The 22,340-nt window shown below is 43.3% G+C and overlaps 1 protein-coding gene across 1 annotated transcript in view; it reads right to left on the bottom strand.

Moving 5' to 3' along the window:
• Positions 1–6,767: 6,767 nt before the first annotated feature.
• Positions 6,768–22,340, bottom strand: part of WDR44 (WD repeat domain 44) — a 66,159-nt gene continuing 50,586 nt past the window's right edge. The window contains exons 13-20 of the mRNA XM_078784415.1: positions 21,414–21,527; positions 19,910–20,032; positions 18,463–18,654; positions 13,983–14,084; positions 13,664–13,779; positions 13,258–13,385; positions 10,841–10,996; positions 6,768–9,299 (exon numbers count right to left, since the gene is read on the bottom strand). Coding sequence (XP_078640541.1) covers positions 9,181–9,299; positions 10,841–10,996; positions 13,258–13,385; positions 13,664–13,779; positions 13,983–14,084; positions 18,463–18,654; positions 19,910–20,032; positions 21,414–21,527 — 1,050 coding nt within the window. The 3' untranslated portion in view covers positions 6,768–9,180. The remainder of the gene's footprint in view (positions 9,300–10,840; positions 10,997–13,257; positions 13,386–13,663; positions 13,780–13,982; positions 14,085–18,462; positions 18,655–19,909; positions 20,033–21,413; positions 21,528–22,340) is intronic.

Genomic DNA, 22,340 nt, shown 5'->3' on the forward strand with positions numbered 1-22,340 from the left:
TGAGGGCCGGGAATTCCGCGAGCAGGCGAGCGAACTCGTTCGCCGTCGGGAGGGCGCACGCCAGTTCGGTCGGCGCGGAGCTGCTCATCGTGCACGCCAGGGAGCTGAAGGTCTCGGCGTTGACAAGGCGACGACGTTTGACGTCGACCAGCAGCCCGTGCGCGCAGAGGAAGTCGGCGCCCAGCAAAGCCATCGGGACGCAGGCGGTCACAAAGGTCCACTGAAAGCGCTGGCTGCCGAAGCAGAGGGTGACGTTGCGCGGGCCAAAAGTGCGTATGGCCGAGCCATTAGCAGCGACCAAAGAGGGGCCGCAAACGGCGTCCCGCCTGTCCTGCTCGGAGGCGGGTATGACGCTCAGTTGGGCGCCGGTGTCACAAAGGAAACGCCACCCGGACGCTTTGTCCCGAATAAAAAGCAAGTTGCCCGAGTGGCCGGCGCTCATGGCTGGGAATGAACGCCGGCCCGGCCATTTCCCGACTTGCCGAAAGTGCACGGGGGTCGGCACGTCCGAGCCTCGTGTCCGAACCTGGCGTGGTAATAACACCATGCCTGGTCAGGTGGAGGCCCCGGCCGTCGTGTCGGAAGCGGTCGGTGCGGCGTGGCGGCCGCCAGTTTCAGAGGCAGTTCGGCCTCCAACCGCGCAGGGCGCTCGGGCGTCATGGGCGTCGCCTCGGACGGCGGCAGGCTCCAGGTAGCCGCGCCGATGTGTTGGCCCGCCGAGGAGATCTTATCGGCTTCCCTGGCGAGGGCGCGGGGAGCGGTGATCGACGTGCCAGCCAGGGCGAGGCGTACCGGGTGAGGCAGCTGGCGAAGGAACAACTCGCGGAACAGAAAATCCGGAGAGTGCTCACCGAGCAGCGAGAGCATATAGTCCATGCGCTCGGACGGGCGCGTGTCGCCGAGCTCGGGCAGGTCGAGCAGGCGCCGTGCGCGTGCCGCCGGTGAGAGGGCGAAAGCGTCGAGGAGGAGCGTCTTCAGCGCGTCATACTTGTCGGCAGCGGGCGGGTGCTCGAGGAGGCTCAGGGCGCGGGCCGCGGTGGCGGAACCGAGCGCTGCCACGACGTGGTGGAAGCGGGTGTCGTCCGTGGTGATGCCTCGCAGGGCGAACTGGGAGTCCGCCTGGGCGAACCAAACAGCCGCGTGAGCCTCCCAGAAGGTAGGTAGTTTAAGAGTCACTGCCGTGTCCATGTCGGTAGGTCACCAGTGAGGGAGCTGCGCTCCAACGCGAGTCGAAAGAAGTGACGCGACCAAAGACGGAATTCGTCCGAGTTGCTTTATTAAAACAAAACAGCTCAGGTATTCTGACAAAAGCCCGTTTATCGGGCAGCAATATATATACACATTTATGTCGGGAAGTTTGCCCGGCAAAAGCTATACCGGGCATGCCCGGGTGTCAAGGGCGAGCCTTGGAAAGGCGAGTCTGGACCTGCCCGGGCGTGTTTGGCTGCGGCCTGGCAAGTCGAGGCTGGGCGTGCCCGGGCGCTCTGGACAAGCACTGGAAAGGCGAGAGCGGGCATGCCCGGACGCTCTGGGCGAGCCCTGGAAAGGCGATAGCGGGCATGCCCGGACGCTCTGGGCGAGCCCTGGAAAGGCGATAGCGGGCATGCCCGGACGCTCTGGGCGAGCCCTGGAAAGGTGATAGCGGGCATGCCCGGATGCTCTGGGCGAGCCCTGGAAAGGCGAGAGCGGGCATGCCCGGGAAAGACGAGACCGGGCATGCCCGGGAGAGGCGCGTCTGGCCGTGTTCTGGCCGGTGCAAGGCGATTGTGTGCATCCATCGGTAACCGCTACAATGTCATAATTATGGCACCAATGACGTCATCATTAACAACACCTATTCCACATATGAAGTTCTTTACAATGAGCCATGTTTCAATTTTTTCCATGGAGTGGTTTCAGAGATATAGAGGTGCAACTTTTTTCAATTTTTTCCCAAGATGGCGTCTGTACCACGTGACCTATGACGTTGTAATTATCATTTAAAAAAATTATACAGGAGCTGCACATATTCTGAAAATTTCGTGTCCATCGGTCTGACAGTTGCAGAGGAATTTTTGTTTTATTCATACTGATCAGATCAAGCGTTGTACTTGTCGAATTATGATGTCATAATTAAGGCACCTATGATATCACCATCAACATATCTTATTCCCCATGGTGAGTACTTGACAATGAGCCATTTTTCATTTTTTTCCATTTAGCGGTTTGGGAGATATGGAGGTATGACGTTTTTTCAAGATGGCGTACGTACCACGTAACATACGACGTCATAATTATGAATAAAAAAATTTCTACAGGCAGAGGCGCTTCTATGGTAAACGTTCCTGTCAATCAGACCAAGGGTTGCTGAGAAAATGAATTTTTAAAGTGCAGACACGAAAGGCACACTGCACACGTACGCACCTGAATGCTTAACCCTGCTTTTCGCTTCGCAAGCTCAAGATGATACTCAAGAAATTGAATCTTGATCGGATGAAGTTTTGTACTTTTTGAATTATGACGTCATAATGGAGGCACCTTCCACATATGGAGTTCTTTACAATGAGCCATGTTTCAATTCTTTCTATTCAGCACTTTGAGATATAGAGGTGCAAAGTTTTTCGGTTTTTCCAAGATGGTGCCCGCACCACGTGACTTATGACGTCATAATTATCATTAAACAATTCTGCAGGTGGAGGTGCACCTATGGTGAAAATTTCCTGTCAATCGGACCAACAGTTGCAGAGAAAATCATATTTATTCTCTGCGGACAAACAAACAAACTTGTGGACTCGTAGAGCGACACTTGGTAAAACTGAACAAAGCAGAATGGCACGCAGTAGAGCATCCTTTTGAACTCACAAATAATTGGTGATTGAATTCAGTTAGTCGATATGAAAATCCAATTCAAATTTCAAGTCAATCGGATGAAAATTGAGGATTTTAGAAATATGAAAAGGAGTGGTTGACCTTTGGCCTATGTTGACCTTGTGACCTGTGTTGATCTCAAAAGTAGTTGGTGGTCGAATTCAGTTCACCGATATGTTAATCCTCTTCAAATGTCACGTCAATCGGATGAAAATTGCGGATTTTAGAAATTTGAAATGGTTGTTGACCTTTTGGCCTACGCTGATCTCAAAAATAGTTGGTGGTTGAATTCAATTCGACGATATGTAAATCATATTCAAATTTCAAGTCAATCAGATGAAAATTGAGCATTTTAGAAATCTGAAAAAGTGGTTGACCTTTGGCCTATGTTGACCTTTTGACCTCAAATATATATAGGATTTTGTCAGACCACAAACTCTACCATTTGGTGAAGTTTCATGAAGATCGGTTTAAAATTGTGACCTGTACGCAAGTACAAGTGAGCGGACAGACAAACACACGAACTGGAGTGATTAGCATACTTGTCCCAAGAATTTTTTTTTTGCCAAGTAACAAACGGACTCAAATGCAATACCCTCTTCCTCTGGCGAGGGTAATAAATAAATAAAAATCAACTCCTCTCCCCATCAATGTTGGAGTGCCACAAGTCAGTGTCTTTGGCGCAGCCAGTCCTGTTTCAGTTCTCAGCCTCAGTCCTCATCCTCATCAATGATCTCTGGTTTCTCTTCAATTCGTATGAATGGAGGAGGCGTCCCATTGTATGACCATGCATTCTGGCCCTTTGGGGTCAGGATGCATGTTTTGAATGACCATGTGCTTCAGCCTTGGGGTTGAAGTGCATGTGTATGCTAATGGGACAGTCTTGATAGACGGTGTGCCTTGGCCGTGGGGTCAAGGTGCACGTCCAAGGCTGTTCAAATGTTTGATTTTTAACCTTTTTATTATTAAAAAAAGGCAGGCTACGGCCCTGGCCTTAAAAGCATCTTTCTGATTCTCTAAAAAAAAACCCTCTCATCTCATCAGCTGATGACTCCACCCTATGCTGTAGCATCCCTCATTTTCAGGCAGGCAAGCAGTTTCATCTTTCTTCTCCACAAACCTGAGTTGTTCAGGAGCTGCTCCAAAACTTGAGTGTTTCAACCCAAGTGAATCTCACACTCGGTTTGTTTCTTCTTCAGGACCATCTGGTAAACCTAAACTTAAACATCTTCAAGAGGTTCAGTCCCTGGAATGTTTTGGCCTCAACATCAATCATGATCCCTTTTGGTCAAACTACACCTAAGGCCTGTCACAACGGGCCTGCGACCAGGTTACGACCTAGCTGCGACCGAAAAATGTTGGAATCGCAGGCAAATCGTAGAAAGAGCACGCGACTGGTCGCAGAGGTCGTGGGTGATCACCAGAGCAAAATCAGTCGCAGCAAGGTCGATGGTCATGTTCAAAACTTCTGACCTGCGATTCCAAATCGTAAGAGGTCGCAGACAGGTCTTACATGGTCGTACCACCAGTCGCGCATGGACGCACCACCAGTCGTGCATGATCGCGGGTCAAGTAGTCGCACGATTGGTCGTGCTACTGGTCCTGCCACCTGACGATTGGTGGTGCCACCTGTCGTACGACCTCACGATCGGTAGTGCGACCAGTCACGACCTGTCCCGACTGGTTGCACGACCTTACGATTGGTGGTACCACCAGTCTTTAACTCGCAGCTCGCAGTCTTTAGCTCACCAAGACTGTGCGCGTTTACCTCAAGCACTACCACAACAACGTCGGCAGTGTCCCATGGCAGGATAACATGATCTCGGAACTGTTGTGTGAATGTTGGAATTTTGATATTTTTTTGAGATATGTGTATCATATATTATATGCTATGTGTATGATCTATTTTTGCATATCTATTTTGCAATGAACTTGTACAATAAACATGCTATTTCATGGTATGTCAGGAGAAAAAGTAATAATTAGTTGTCTTTATTGTGTGTGTATGGTCTGAGCAATAAATGACTGGTTTATATTACAGTGGAAAAAATTATTATTTTAAATACAAATTAAATCAATACATGTATACACAAAAAGTTCTTTGTCAAAGTAAAATCTTCAACACAATAAAGTAATGTGCAGAACTAAGCTGCCAGGCCACAGCTCCCTTCTTGGGAGGCATAGCGAATTATAGTTTCAGTTGAAAAGTTCGACGATATGTACTCCTTGAGCGGTAGGTGACTACTGATGCTGACGCACAATCGCGAGCCTTTAGATCTGATCGAGCGACCCATCTCACGACTGGCTGCGATCGATCGTGCGAGTGGCCGCAGGTCGCCACGATTGATCGTACGATCGGTCGCTGATCGCCACCACTAGTCACACGATTACCTACGATTGATCTTGCGATCGATCTTCTCCAATCGTTGGTGATCGCACGACCATGCGTACCACCAATCGTACGATGACTTACCAGTCTTAAGGGTAATCGCAGTATGCGATCGCAAATGGAGATCGTAGCAAACATTGCCGATTGGTCATACCTCGGCCAAATTGCCACCAATCGCACGATCCAGAAAACGTACGATCCAGTGTGATTAAAGGTTTGCCTCCAAAGCCTGCTGTAGACTGGACATCCTCTGTCAGGCCAAATCATTCCTTGTGAAATCTGAACTTCTAACAACTTACATGGCCTTAATCCACAGATTGAAGGAGTACTGCTCTCCAATTTGGGCTGGTCCCCTTGCTTCACATTTTGATGAGGTGGGGATAAAGAACCTCAAATGAATTGGAATCACGTGTTGCAGATGAATCTATGAGCCTATTACAACAGAGAGGCCACAGGCCTATCTTCGATCACCTCCTTTCCCCTTCGATGAGAAGAGCTGCATACACAACAATCCTCTTTTTATCGCCAACAATTATTCCCACGTTCCTGTGGGGTTGGACTGGGGAAGCCTGGCCCAAGTCTTTCATGAAGTGGCTGGCCAGGCCTGGTGTTCAACTGAGAAGTTAAAGAACGTTTAACTGAGTCCTTAACTGACTGTTTAACTGAGTAACTGTTTAACTGAGTAACTGTTTAACTGAGTCCTTAACTTAACTAAGTCCTTAACTGAGTTAAGGAACGAATTTGTTAACGGTGCCAGAGACAGCTCGCCGACTCTTCATGAAGGCACCATGGGATCTTTAACGTCCACCAACTAATATCAACAGACAAGACACCCGTTTAACGTCCTCTGAGAGACAGCAAACACATTGATGAATCACTCTTCCTATGAAACACTACGATGACAGTTTGGAGCTGGGCCAAGATTTGAACCCAGGATAAAAAGCTGAGAGGCGAGGTTGCACATCTCCAAGTTATCTTGCCAGCCCATACATACAGAAGCTCTCAGTGGAGCTCATACCATCCGCATTCTTTAAAAATGATCATTAAAATAATTGTTTTATTAAAATTGAAGTAATACTGCACAGGTTATTGCGTTCTATGCACTCTCTAGCTGTTAAAAGAGCTGTTGTAGTTGTTCGTTGAAGTCAATTCATACTATTTAAGACAATTGTTTTCATACATATTCGCAACTGGATCACATGCTCAACAATTGGCATTTAACATCCGAGCTAGTCCTGCATCCTCGGGTAAATTCTTTATTGCATCCATAAAAATGGCAAATTAACCCCTTCCATACATACATAACAACTGGATAGCCCCTAATCTTCAAATGTGTTGTGGTATTTATCACGACAATTCCAACTAAACAAACATCCTCATTTTCGACTTGACGCCACTTCAAATTGCTGAGCAATCCTGGTAAATAGTATCGATACACGTCTTTGCAGTCAAAGTTAAAGATTGTTGCGATTGTTTAGCTTTTGCAATTGAAGATGAAGATGAGTCTAACGAGCCAAGCAAAACGACACAGTTCAGAAGATACTTTAATAGACACATTCACAACATATACATAGGTTAGCAGGAAACTGCAGTAATAGCAAACAGGCATTTGCATTTGGTGCAGCCACACCTGTTTGAACTAAACTTCCTGAGCTACCTGCTGTATATTTTTATAATCCCTGCAAACTTCATGCAACCTTTTTGTTCTGGATATTGTCCATCAAGCAAATGCTGCATGAAAAGCAAAAAAAAAAAAGAAGCATGAAACTGCATGTAAACCAGAAGAGCAATTTTAGCAACTAAAGTGGTGAGCAACCGAAATCCCAACAATGTTCACTGAGCAACTCGAACGTGCCATCAGGATGGTGGTGAAAACAAGGAAGGGGAAAGGAAGCTTTCCGCACTCAAGTTGAGAGACCTTGCAAACCGACACCACGATAACTCTGTGCAATCACCAACAGATGAAGGGGGAAAAAAGTAATAAATAAGGTTATTAAAACTTGTGTTCTTTGTGAAAAACTCTTTCAGGAACCTTGGGCAAAAAACTTTTTGGGGACATCATGAGGAATGACACCATGGACATTCCATGAGATAATTACTGTCAGAGTCAATAACGGCCACCACCACCACAACAGCAGCAGCAGCAGCAGGAAGAGTAGCCTATTATAGTATAAAGTACATTACATGTCTGCAACTGTTCCAAGCATACTGCCGAGCAACAGGAGCACCCGCTACATGTAACAAAATGATAATCTAAAGCTTAAGGTGGGATACGGTTAGAACCTGGGTAATGACCGTAAAGAACAAAAGACTAACAAGGAAAGCACATTTCAGTGGTTATAACCATATGTACAATACTCTGTCAAGCACGTCCTTAAACGTCAAAATGAAGAGGGAAAACAAAAATTAAAGAAAACATTTCCGAGCAACATTCAGTTGAGGACGGTTTTGTCACAGTGTCGGAACGTCTTCTGGGTTAAAGTGAGCACACCAATGGAACGAAAGATGAAAGAACATATCATGGAGATAGGGTAGTTACATCCTGTTGGATGTTCACAAATTTTGTCGGAAATAATATTGAAATCAGCTTGTTTTGAACGTCCTTTTAATTGTTGGGCCATTATGATGTGTATTGCAAAAAAACTAACAATCGCCCGATTGCTAAACTTTGAAAATCCCAGAAAATGGCGATTATTCCTCATCGACAATCGTCCTCAGAAGTATGACCATCTGTGTGCACATCTCTCACCCTTCATGAGACGTCCTCATTTTTGGTGCAAATATATTTAAATCACAAGTTACTGAAAAAAAAGTGGAATAAGCAAGTGAGATATTATGGTGATGAGAAACCCCAAAATGGTGACGCATCACAAACTCCCATCTCACTGACACTGTAATTGCTGAAAGGTACTGTGGAAAAGCGGTTTCAAAGACGTGTGCTACCTCGGCTAACAAAGGCCACAAAGACAAAGCCGCCACAGTATGCAAGTCTCTGATGACAAGTGCATCCAACTTCGAATCTCTTTACTTTTGCAATTTAACCCCCAAACAATGTCAGTCAATGTTCATCTAGCATCTCCACAGCCAATCTCGATGATGGAATGTCCTCTTCTTGGACAACGAATATGTTGCCCCCTCACAGGACTTAAGCAATTATAAGAAACAGAATATATTAGAATGCAATAAAATATACTCAATACAAAATTAAATTAGTAAACCGAATTCAAATCCAATTGCTTCCTCCGAAGCATACACCAACCAGACACGATCATAGCCCTGGGAAGGACTCCCGAGTCTAGGCCTGCAGCTGGGGCACGGCAATTAGAAATGTAGAGTTGTTACTTAAGGAATGAGATAGAGCAATGTGAAAGTTCAATAGGTATGTGCATCGTGCTCGTTTAAGCAGGTCTTGAGCATTGTCTAGAACATAATTCATCGTACCTAGTTTGACTCTAGACTAATGATGCACCGCTATTCTCACAGTCTTATTTTCATGAAATTCACTGGAGATGCCGCAAAGAAATTGCTCTCCGACGAGCCTTTGCATATAATATATGAACAGTAGATAAAATTAAATTGTACAGACCCGAATAGGCCTTTAGCGTAGGCTACAAAAAAAAATGAAGAGCATTCCAGAATGAATGGACCTGGAGGACCTTCATCAATGGGGGGGGGGTCGAGGTCGGAAAGAATGTATTGTCGTTTGAAAAAAGGGGGTGGTGGGGGAGAGGGAGGATCAATGAAAGGATAATACAATGCAATACTCGTACAGGAACATGAATGCATTTGATGATGGAAATGGCCAATGCAACCAATAGATGGAGACGTCCTGCCTGGACAAGTATTTATAAAGATCAATGATAAAGGGGAATTGAACGAGTCTCTCTGATGTGAACATAGCAGTTAACTTTGCAGATTAGTGTCACGCTTGCTTGAGTAGAACATTACTGAGCAGAAACTTCAGGAACAGCGCTCGGCTTTTTTCGTCGGTTTACAAAGACCTTGATTGCTCCTGTGAAGTCAGCGGTCACCAAGAAATCTCCAGCTTCACCATCCTTCGAGTCTGCAAAGAAGCAACAGATGTTTCTTTGCTGGTATAAAAATAAAAAAAGGAAAGAAAGCGGTGCAGTTTGGCAGTTTGTGTGCAATCCATGCAAGTTACAGGACTTCCACATGCTGACAACTTTAGAATTACCCTTTAGAACCCACTAGAATTATCCTTTAGAACTCATTATAATTACCCCTTAGAACCCACTAGAATTACCCCTTATAATCCCTTACAATGACCTTTTAGAACCCTTTAGAGGTACCCTTTATAACACCCTTTAGAATACCTTTTAGAACCGTTTATAAACCTCTAGAATTACCTTTTAGAACCCTTTAGAATACATTATAATTACCTTTTAGAATACATTATAATTACCCTTTAGAATCCATTATAATTACCCTTTCGAATACATTATAATTACCCTTTAGAATCCATTATAATTACCCTTGAGAATCCATTATAATTACCCTTTCGAATACATTATAATTACCCTTTCGAATACATTATAATTACCCTTTCGAATACATTATATTTACCCTTTCGAATCCATTATAATTACCCTTTAGAATCCATTATAATTACCCTTTCGAATACATTATAATTACCCTTTAGAATCCATTATAATTACCCTTTAGAATCCATTATAATTACCCTTTCGAATACATTATAATTACCCTTTAGAATACATTATAATTACCCTTTAGAATACATTATAATTACCTTTTAGAACCCTTTAGAATTACCGTGTAGAACCCTTTAGAATTAAACATGGTGGGTGAGAAAATTTTTCATTTTTGATGGACGGAAGGAAAGACACAGCCAACTATTGAAGAGGCTTCACCACTTAATAATTTTTATTTTTGACTTTGACCTAATTTTTCCAAATATTGCATTTGATTATCTTGTACTAATTCTGCATACTTGGGACAAGATGTTGCTTTGGGAGGCTCCGGCCTCCACTGGGAGATTAGGCAGGCCGATTATATTAAGAGGGATGCATTAACTGCATTGAGTGGAGGAAATTAGAAAGCCAGAAAAAAAATATTGGAAAACATGAAGTTTGTACTGTTGGGGTTTCTACAAAAGGTATTGGAAGCAAGTATTGTACCTTCCGTTTGACCTCACTGATTTATATTTGCACAGGATGCTCAGCAGTGTGGTGTTAAATAAGAAATAAACTTCGAATGTGCAATTCATAATGAGGCTGGGGGAGGATGCTCAGACTAATATAGCACAGGGTGAACAGGAGGCCAGGAGAAGTTCGGGAGGGTCAAGCCAAGTTGCTTCCATATTTGCATACATAGTAAATGGACAACTTATTGCTAAATTTCCAGCTTGGTGTACCATGGCTGCACTGAGTTGCCAACATATAATTGGGCATAATGCTTTCAAGCCGTGCAACTCAGGATGTTCAACAGTACAAATTTCACGGTTTTTGCTTCTTAAGAATTGGATAGGCTCACATGACAATTATGATGCAATTAACCCAAACGGATTGCCAAAACTGCATGAAGCAGTTAAGTCATTCCTCCCAAAATTTTGTTCACCCCTCTTACCTTGGGATTCAACTCCCTGGAGCTGCTGCCCATTAGAAACTTTTTGGATATCAACTTCCTCTGGTTTCTTTTCTTCCCCACTTGACTGCCCTTCAGCATCCAGAATCAATGATGGGTTAGGGGAGAAAATAGCTGATGTGACAACAGCATTGTGAGCTGTGGAGGAAAGGATTGGAGACAAACAGAAAATGTTAACAAAGCAAAATGTAGAACGGTACTACTCTTCAACGTCACGACGTCAACCAATATGCCTCCACCCACATTGTTGCATCATTATAATACAGTTTGATTTAAATCCCTTCAGCTGTTCTTAAGTATCACATTTTTACCTAACATGACCTCTGACCTTTGACACCAAAACCTAATCAGTTCATCTTTGCATCATAATATATACAGTTCAGATTCAGAAAGTATTCAGACCCCTTCACGTTTTTCACATTTTGTTATGCTGCAGCCTTATGCTGAAATCGTTTAAATTCCTTTTTTCCCTCATCAATCTACACTCAATACCCCAAAATGACAAAGAGAAAACAGGATTTTAGAAAGTTTTGCAAATTTATTAAAAACAAAATACTGAAATATCACATTGACATAAGTATTCATACCCTTTGCTATGACACTTGAAATTTAGCTCAGGTGCCTCCCATTTCTCTTGATCATCTTTGAGATGTTTCTACACCTTGATTGGAGTCCACCTGTGGTAAATGCAAATGATTGGACATGATTTGGAAAGGCACACACCTGTCTTTATAAGGTCTCACAGCTGACGATGCATATCAGAGCAAAAACCAAGCCATGAGGTCGAAGGAACTGCCTGCAGAGCTTAGAGACAGGATTGTGTCGAGGCACAGATCTGGGGAAGCCTACAAAAACATTTCTGCTGGATTGAAGGTTCCCAAGAGCACAGTGACCTCCATAATTCTTAAATGGAAGAAGTTTTGAACAACCAGGACTCTTCCTAGAGCTGGCCGCCCGGCCAAACCGAGCAATCGGGGGAGAAGGGCCTTGGTAATAGAGGTGACCAAGAACCCGATGGTCACTCTGGCTGAGCTCCACAGATCCTGTATGGAGATGGGAGAAACTTCCAGAAGGACAACCATCACTGCAACACTCCACCGATCTGGGCTCTATGGCAAAGTGGCCAGACGGAAGCCTCTCCTCAGTGAAAGACACATGAAAGCCCGCTTGGAGTTTGCATAAAAGCACCAAAAGGACTCCCAGACTGTGAGAAACAAGATTCTGCAGTCTGATGAAACCAAGATTGAACTGTTGGCTTCTGTCTGGCCACTCTGCCATAAAGGCCAGATCGGTGGGGTGTTGCAGTGATGGTTGTCCTTCTGAAAGTTTCTCCCATCTTCACACAGGATCTCTGGAGCTCAGCCAGAGTGACCATCGGGTTCTTGGTCACCTCTATTACCAAGGCCCTTCTCCCCTGATTGCTCGGTTTGGCCGGGCGGCCAGCTCTAGGAAGAGTCCTGGTTGTTCCAAACTTCTTCCATTTAAGAATTATGGAGGCCACTGTGCTCTTGGGAACCTTCAATGTAGCAGAATTTTTTTTGTAGGCTTCCCCAGATCTGTGCCTCGACACAATCCTGTCTCTGAGCTCTGCAGGCAGTTCCTTCGACCTCATGGCTTGGTTTTTGCTCTGATATGGATCGTCAGCTGTGAGACCTTATATGGACAGGTGTGTGCCTTTCCAAATCATGTCCAATCAATTGAATTTACCTCAGGTTGACTCCAATCAAGGTGAAGAAACATCTCAAAGATGATCAAGAGAAATGGGAGGCACCTGAGCTAAATTTCAAGTGTCATAGCAAAGGGTATGAATACTTATGTCAATGTAATATTTCAGTTTTTCCTTTTTAATAAATTTGCAAAACTTCCTAAAATCCTGTTTTCTCTTTGTCATTATGTGATATTGAGTGTAGATTGATGAGGGAAAAAATGAATTTAAACGATTTCAGCATAAGGCTGCAACATAACAAAATGTGAAAAAAGTGATGGGGTCTGAATACTTTCTGAATGCACTGTACTTACACCAACTTTGGGCAAAATCCCATGATTGGTTCATAAGTTCACTCGGTAACAGAAGGTTTACCTAATGGGACCTCTGACCGTTGACCTCTGGACCCCATAATTGAATCATTTAATCTTTACATCATTATACATGCTCGTACTAAGTCCCTTCAGGTGTTCTTATGTTATTGCGGTAACAAAAACATATCATGGACGAACGGACAACCCGAAAATAGAATGCCTCAGGCGAGACTTCGTCTGCGGAGGCATAAAAAAAACCCCCCAACCATTTGAGATTTTTTGAAATTACCTCATTTTTTTTGCTTTTGGTTTTAGGAAGTTATTTTGGTCTACCTTGTGCAATGCAATACAAGCAAAATATGGCAAAAGTTCCTCCATACCTTTTATTCCTTCCCAAAAGTCATTGCGATCCCGGCGCACAGAAGAAAAACGTGTCACATCGTGATAGGTCTTCCACAAGTAAATGTAGCGGTCTTCTGATCCACTTATGATGTACTGACAATCATGACTATTAAATACAGGGTGGAAGAGGACCGTTGGAAAGGTAGCGCAAAACCACAGTCAACATCTCTTTTCTCATGATGCTACAACTACGTCACATGGAAACCGACGAGACACAACCTTAGTCTGCAGCCTCATACATGAGACAAAGTGATACAGTATGATCAATTGTACAGGGTGAGAAATTAAAGTTCCTCTGTTAAATTCCGAAAATCTTTCACTACAATAAACTCACCAACTCATTATTAACCTTTGCCTAAACCTTCTCCACCCAAATGTATATACCTGAATCCAGCTCGAATCTGACTGCTGTTGTTGAGGCAGCCTTTGTACTTTATGGACAGCGAAAGGTCACGTAGGTCATAAAGCCGGATACGAGAGTCATTGGACGTCACAAGGACCTAATGAAGGGTTGATAAAGTTGATGAGCTCCCCTTATCCAGCAATGAACACAATTAATCCAGATAAACATAACAAGGAAAACGAAAATAGTGACGACATATGAAGAAAATATCGAGGGCATGGAGATAAATGTGCCCCAAAGAATGCTGGTAAATGAAGACGTATAAAAAGTACCGAGAAATAGATGGCAGCTTCTCCTTACCTTGCTCTCAGCCGAAAATGGTTCAATGCCCGTGATTTTACGGCCAACACGATTGCGACCACGTGTGGAACGAACGTGAATTTGGGTGAAATATTTCAGGTGCTGGAGAGAGAGGTTCACAAGCAATGGTGTTTTGGGGACAAATGCATCACAAATAAGTCTTTAGAATGCTTGAATCAAATAATAAAAAAATGAAAAATTTAACTCAAATGCAATAATTCCATAAACAACAACAACAAAAATTCATATGACAAAGTACAACATTTCTCAATAATTGAAGAATTCCACCTCCGTCCACACCAACACCCTAACTCCCTTCAACCCACTAAACCAATATAGCGATCCCGGCAAGGGACAGGTCTGACATTTTGACTACAGTGGTCTTCATGCAGAATTGAGCAGGCATCGTGCGTCTGATGTTCCCAAGGCGGAAGGGGTGTCATGCGAGTGCAATAATCAGAATGACACCAAACGCCGTTTTAATTATTGCCTTGTGGGTGACGCTGAGTGTAATCAGGTGTAAGTGTGGGTGGTGTAATCAAACACAATGGCTGTGATAGACATTGATGAAAACTACTCAGCGAATTAAACATTGGACCTCAGCCTTGCCTGCTGGACTGTTTAGTGTTACCTTCAGGTTTGAATATGGATTTTCCAAAAGTACATGTTTTTCTGAAAAGCTAGCATAACGAATAGAGGTTATGCATAATCTGTCAACAATCATGAACCTTCTGTTTTATCACTCCATTAAGCAGCAAAAAAAAGAAAAAAAAAAGTCAAGCTTGAGTAAACAACAGTCATTCACAAGTTTAGCACCTTTTTAACAATGGGGAAGACTTGTTGTGCCACAGGATGTGCAAAGCTATGAAAAAAGGGTTGAGGAATATTTTTCTACAGTTTTTCCACAAACAGTTAAAAATAAACTGTTAGATTGCAGTGGTGAACAGGAAAACTGTTGACCAAATAAATTAATGGTGTTATGAATTTGGGTAGAGGGATATCTAGAGCCAGGTAGATCTGAATAGGTATCATGCTTCGTCTGTCGGGATAGCGAATCTACCTGTAATAAGTTCTGTGTGTTAGGCGGTTTGTCAGGGTAAGTGTATACCTGTGAACATACAAGGATGTTCGTGTGTTAAATAGGTGTAGGGACTAAGATAAGACCCCTGTGTGTTAGACCTGGTGATCAAACCTGTGTCCCTTATAGCATTGCACACTCACATAAACACTTAGATAGGTCCTTAGCACACATTAAATAATTCCCCTCCACCACAATGACTTTGGAAGGAAACAGGCAGGAAGCCAGATCGGGGCACCGCCATGTGGGGCCGCAGCCAGCCACACCACCAGCTGGCCTAGCGATGAACATCATGGCAGGCTGAAGCCATGCCTAGGGAACGTGTGATTGGTTGAGGCGGAAGGTGCGGATTCGGCCAATTAGTGCGGAGGGCGCCAAGCCGCTCCTTAACAGCGGGTTGCTGATTGGAGGACAAGCGCCGGTGGCGGGGGAAGGTTCGAGAGACCAAGAAGATACGAGGCTCTGGTTGGGGCAGAGAAAGAATTGATGTCACACGCCAGGTGACAAAAGGACTCGCTCGAGGACATTTTAGCTCTCTCTGTGCTGGACCCTTCGTGCTTGAAGCTCTCTCTCTGCGATTGACCCTTCGTGCTTGTGCTACTCTGCGCTGGACCCTTCATACTTCGCTCTTGGAGATCTGTTGGCTCTTTTTCCCTGCGTGGTCGTTGGCATCTTCCCTGAGTCTTCTGGGTGCTTTTGGTTCATTGTGGTGCTTGGAGCGGTGCTTGGTCCTTCGCGGTGCTTTTGGTGCTGGGAGCAAGGCTTGGTGTGGTGAGCGAACGGACCTCGTGTGCGACCGACGAGGAGCTTGGAGCGGGGCGTGCCGCTGAGCGGGTCGCTCGGGACCTGCAGGAGCGCGTGAGCGAGGCAGACTGAAGTTTCTTCGCGCCAATGTCGGGGCAGGACGGGGCCGCGTTGGACGACGGACGCACCACTGCAGACAAAGATAAGCTCGCACCACATTTCACAAATACACGACGATTCTTTTATTTAATTCATCACCCTTGTCCTGTATATGAAGTCTGAGTGCGGGATCCCGGTTTAGGAACCATAGTTAGTTCTTCCGTCACGCTTCGTTGTATCGGGTTCCGAAATAAATCTGTTTATTTTTGTACATTTTACCCCGGATTCCCGTTTGAGTACATTCCGCATTACAGATACGCGCTTGCCGCTTCTTCCTCTTCATTCTTCCTCCCGTGCTTTTATAGCCGAATCCGAGTTGATCGTCACCTCAGAGTTAAAGCCCGTTTGGTCATCCGCGAGCCCTAGTATTAACTGAGGGATTCGCGCCACAATAGTGTGTAAAATTTCATCTTTGGCAGCTTTTATGCTCTTTTCTCAGTCTATAAAAGTCGATAATCATTTTGAGTGCAGTTAGACCCTGACATTCACGGTCCCAAAATTTGTGGACCTCACATATTCGCGGTTGATAAAATGTACATAACACTTACAAAATCAATTTCCACAGGTCAAACATAAAACCACTTCCAGCCATACATAAACGATTTCCCACCAGCTGTGCACATTGCAGTTCTAAAACCATCTTCCATGTATTACGCATAAAGCCACTGTACTGTGCAATGACATGATTCTAAATTATTTTTGCGGGCACATTCAGTTTTTCTGACCTGCTTTGACATTCGCCGTCCTGTGTGTCGCATATTCGCGGTTTTTCACAGGATTTTTGATTTCCCTTTATGAATCAGCAACCATGGGGGAAACTATCCCCCCCCCCCCCCCCCCCATTTACCCATTGAAACAATTCGTGGATTCGACATTCACGGCATTTTCCGGGAACGCACCCCCCCCCCCCCCCCTCCCCGCGAGTGCCGGGTCCAAATGTATTTATTTGAGATCACAATGGACAAGATCAAAAGTTCAACTTCCTGACATGATCATTGTTTTCTGAAGTTTCCATGCCAAGTCTTTTTGTTGATTTCCTCTTATCTGAAGATGAACAACGACCTGTTCTTATTTGCAATTTAATATCTTGTATCCAAAGTAATTTATATTTATGCTGATTGTGAATGTCTATTTAATTATAAAGTTATTTAAAGAAAAATAAACAAGACCAAAAGTCTTAACAGCGGCGTAACCGTAGTACTATACTCGCTGCAACGTACAGCTGTCCGTGTGTAAAAACACATGACAGGTTCGACCGCTTTGACATGTTCAACCTGCACAGCTCATATAAATTAAAATGTCAGTCGGTGGAATCAGCTGTCGTACACCATCGTACGACGTAATGACATCATGGAGGTAATGATGTAGCGTGACACAAAACTGCCACTACTTTAATATATAGAAAATGATATATTTTAACCTCCAGTAACTTTGCAGTCACTACGAAGGGATTAGTGTTATGATTAGATTTACTTTAATATTAAAGCTACGTTATCATTATTACAAAAATGATATTACTTTTAAAAAACCGAGGCTAATTCCTTACTTCCACGTTATAAGTACCATACACCACTTATCGATTCATGAACCATACACCGCTTCAATCCATTAACCTTGCAACAACGACAAAGGGATTGCAGTGTTACGATTATATTTACTATAATAGTATTAACACTATTATCATTATTATTACGAAAACAACTACTGCATTAAGAAACCTGGGCTTAATTTGTCCAAAGTGGCCAGAAGGTGAGGCATGAAGGCATGAAGCCTTAGGCCTATATGTACTGTGTCGTTGGAAGATCCGTAACGTCTATGCTTTTGATATTTGATGATCATCTAAAAACTCGTTTGTTTGTGTTTCACACTGAATGAAAAACGTAAAGGTAGAACATGGCGATTGCGATATATGACAGGTTCGATTATATGTTCGGCCTGAACAACATTGGGATCAAAATGGCGGTGTTGAGTCAGCCCTTGTACGCCGTAATGACATCAGACGTAATCACATCATGCTGTCATGTGACCAGATCCTCAGTTCTGATTCGTATACGTTTGAGGGGACATACATACATACATACATACATACATATGGACGGAAAAACACTGTACACCGTTCTAGACTGCTTTGCCCTATGGGCTACGCCACAAAAAGGTTTTATATAAAAGACCTACAGGGCGGTGTAAACATGGTACAAGTCTGAAGTGAAATGGTAAACCAAAAGTCCTTCAGGTGATACGATTGAAACTTTTCACAATATCATCGCTTAGATTAGCAATCTAATCTCTCAACATATGAAGATACTCCACCAAAATCAAATAGGTTTGCATTGTTGTCCATCATTTATGGTTCTCAAGATGGCAAGATAGGAGAATGGTGGCCACGTTCATTGGTGGGTTTATTTAGACTTTGGTGCACAACCTTTATTGTAACACAAATAAATGCATATAGCTTAGTAAATGCTTCCTTGCTTTATTAATATTAAGCACGTATTGTACCTCTGTCTCATAGAAGATGCATCGCCCATCGTAGGTACCAATGACAGCAAAGCGTCCATTTTGACAGAAATTGGCAGCGGTGATAAGTTTCGTACTGCCATCCACCTCGTTCCACAGCGCTACCTTCTTCTCAGGTATGTTCCACAAGCGAAGCTTTCCGTCAAGTGAGCCGCTTAGGAAGTAGCGATCGTCCTACCAGTGCCAATGCAAGCAGAAATACAGTTACATCATGTTTTTTCCAATTCCATGCCATTACGATTGACACTAAAGAAATGTGAAACCCATGTCATTGTGTGATACTGTGCCACACATATTCAGTTCAAATCAGAGTTTGGCACTTTAGTCAAAACAGTCTTTCAACGTTCTTCAAAGAACAAACTTCTACTCTCACACCTTTTATTACCGAAGCAACTGAAGAAGGGCAGAGGTCGAAAAAGAAACAACAATATGCTGAACATGCAACTGATAGCCAATCTGCCATCAGTTCAACCTTACCGAAACCAGTAAATAAATGTCACTTCTTATGATATATGCCTGGAAAAGTTTGCATGCACTGCCTTGAGAATGACATTTTTGCATACACTATCTCATGACAAATGATATTTCACATATACTGAACTATCTTACCAATCATGCTTAAGAACGCTGCAATTAGAGATTTATTAATGCATCATGTTCAATGTTACATGTGGAATACACAAGGGTTTGATTATCATACAAAAAGTTGTATCACCATTGATCTGTCTTGGATAATTGAAACATTTACATAACGATGTCGATAGTTATTGATTGAGAATTGTGATCACTGCTGTGTGGCCGTGCCTTCTTCCTCTTTCCCCATTTTCTTGTAAATGAATCGCCTCTTTTTGATGAAACCATGTGTGGTCATCAGGAGCGCCCTCCATAGCACTTAATAAATTGGTTTATGAATGCGTTACATGGGCAGATTGAGTCTGCGTATATGCGCCTCAATGCAGAACGTCGCCAAGCTTCGCCCAGCTAGCCTATCTACGCCCCGCGACGATGGTTGTGTTCGGAGAAGATGGTTCGTTGCAAATGAACCCAGCGGATGCGGAGATCTTTTCATCCCATACCCGTCAGGTGGCATGATGGTAGTTAAATACACACGACCATAACAATATACAGTATATTGGAAATAATATCATCTCCAGTGCCAAATTGGATGTCTCATTTTATTAACCTTCTCAAAATGTGGCAACTTCAATTACCACAATGCCAGCTGGTTTGGTTCAAACAGTGAAATATGGATGACTGAAGGGGGGAAAAGTGCTTGTTAAACTCTAAAAATAAATCCTCGCAGTAATAAATTCTTATTTTCCACTCAAGGTAAGCAAGCACAAAGTTCTGGTTGTTATGAGCTGACACAATAACCAGTCATCCCAAATTTATATGGATGGGTGGATAAATGTAGCTGGTGGGTAGTTACCCGTGGGTGGAAGGCAATGGCTGTCACAAAATCAACGTGCTGGAAGCAGCAAAGGCATTCGCGCCGTGAGATGTGCCACAAACGCACCGTCTTATCCATTGATGAAGAAAGCAGGAAGTAGTTCTACGAGAAGATGGGGGTGGGGGAGGTGTAGGTGGGGATCAAGTCGACAACAGGCACACCAAATAACATGAAGCAGGTACCAGTTGGAGAGTGAACTGCCAGAAAACAAAGAACACCCCGAGATGAGACGTTTGTTACACAAAGTGAAAAAAATTACACAATATTATCTGGTAGTTTATTCACAAGCAGTATGTAGTGTCACAAGACAGAGAATATAGTTAATGAATGCTTTATATTCCAATTATTCAGTCCCTTGGAAGACCAAGATGACTGATATTGGAAAGGTATGCTAGCTGGCAGTGAAGAATAAGCAAACTTCTTCTCCTTCTCTTCCCTTTATACTACTGGGTGAGGTCCGATGGTACCAAGTTTCTGCCCTGCATTGACCACACCACCACTCCACTTCATTGGATCAAATTAAAATGAGTATTTTTAGGCCAAAAGTGGTTTTGACAATGCAATGAAACGTTTTGTTTCTCTTTTGCAATTACCAAAAAGTTTTTCCCCCATTGAACTTGTGTGATGTCATCAAGCTATGCATATTTGACAGTATGCATCCTTGTTAGTAGATGGTGTCAGAGCACTTAAGACAAGTCGTGAACGCTTCTGTGATTAAGAAGCAATCCTGGACAGATAATCTCTCCGTCACTGTGTTGTATGGAAATGTACGCTGCACAGCAATGAGAATCAAACTCACACAAGTGAGGATAATGCAATGCAGCTTTATCCACACACCACTAATCTGCTCATGCATGTAAGACAAAGATAACATAAAATATCATAATAATCTGGTATTGTATTACAGATAAGATTACAATCTTTTTTCCTCTTACGTAAAGATTGCAAGAGATAGCTCAGTAATGTAGAAATGCACTTGCGATGGAGCTATTTGATCTGAGCTCCATTATTAGTGAAGCAATTCAATCCTACTCCTGCACAAGCTGCTGTTTTGGTGTTTTGAAGGCAGGGCCTTGCATCAGAGTAACAATTCAGAGACTGCCCAGCCAAATGAAGGACGACATTTGTTTAAAATATTTTACCATCAATCAAGAGCCAGAGCACCTGACTGACCTTTGAAATGGCATAAGGTAGCGGAGTGGGAGATACAAACCTCTACCAATGAGGTTACAAATATTGCCCTCAATATCACAACAGTCCAGAAATTCATACACAATCAAATATTTTGGAGTAATTCAAGAGGTTTGTACAGTAATTTTAATATAATTCACACCAAAAAAAAAAAAAAAAAACACTTTCCGGACATTCATTGTCTTGCATTAAAGGCAAATGAAAAGTACGTCCATGAATGAGACTTGATAGAGAAAACATAAGTTGTCTGCCTGCCTTATTTAAAAAAAAAAAATCAAAAAAAAATCAATACCTTGGACCAGGAGAGATCGAGTAAATCTGCAGTGTGACCACTGTATTTGCAAAATGGCTGCTGTCGGAACGGAGCAGCTGTATTCACTTCAACTTCTTCTACAGTGATAGGGACCTTGGATAAGTGTGACAGCACAAGTTGTTGCTGTTACTTGACTGCATACTCCTCTGATATTTTTACATTTTGCAAAACTTCATAGAATATTCAATATTTTGAAAAACACACACCACACACACCACACACACCACACACACCACACAACACAGATGCATGTAGTATTTGTGGCAGGCCTAAGTCTGGTGTTGCTTAACAGCTTCTTTGGATGGCTTGAAATCTTAGGATCTTGAGTTTGAGCCCTTGTCGTGCCATTAAATACACCAGGTGGGTTGACTCACTCAGCCTGTCATCCTTCCAAGGTGGGCAAAACGAGTGTCAGCTTACTGGAAAGAGGGGGCACTGCATTAGCAGCACATCAGCAGCCCAGCAATGATGGAACCAGCAGCCACATACTGCATACTAAATAACAATAATAATAATGATAATAATAACAATAGTTACAGGACTAAAAGAAAAATTGCCGATCTAGGGTGCTACCACTACAGGCAGGAGGGATCTGGGGTCCTATGACGGGCCCCAGATGCCGGAGGTTCCTGGAGGGTCTCTCCAACATTCTTAGTTATTTCCGACCATAAAATGACTGAATCATATCGACATTTTGGGACTTTCAGCATATATACCTATTTATTTTTTCAAATAAAAATTTGTTTGACTAACACTTTAATTAATACCATGTCCTGGAATTGATTACGGCATTCCAGAAACTGTGTAGTTACCATGCAAACAACATGCATTTTAAGGCCATGTTCCCTGCTAGAGCGGGGGTTAGCCTTGCGGTCCCCATGACAATCTTCTCCATTTTGCCCTATT

Source organism: Myxine glutinosa, chromosome 1 (genome assembly GCF_964187855.1).
Source record: "Myxine glutinosa chromosome 1, kmMyxGlut1.1, whole genome shotgun sequence".
Taxonomy (NCBI): Eukaryota; Metazoa; Chordata; class Myxini; order Myxiniformes; family Myxinidae; genus Myxine; species Myxine glutinosa.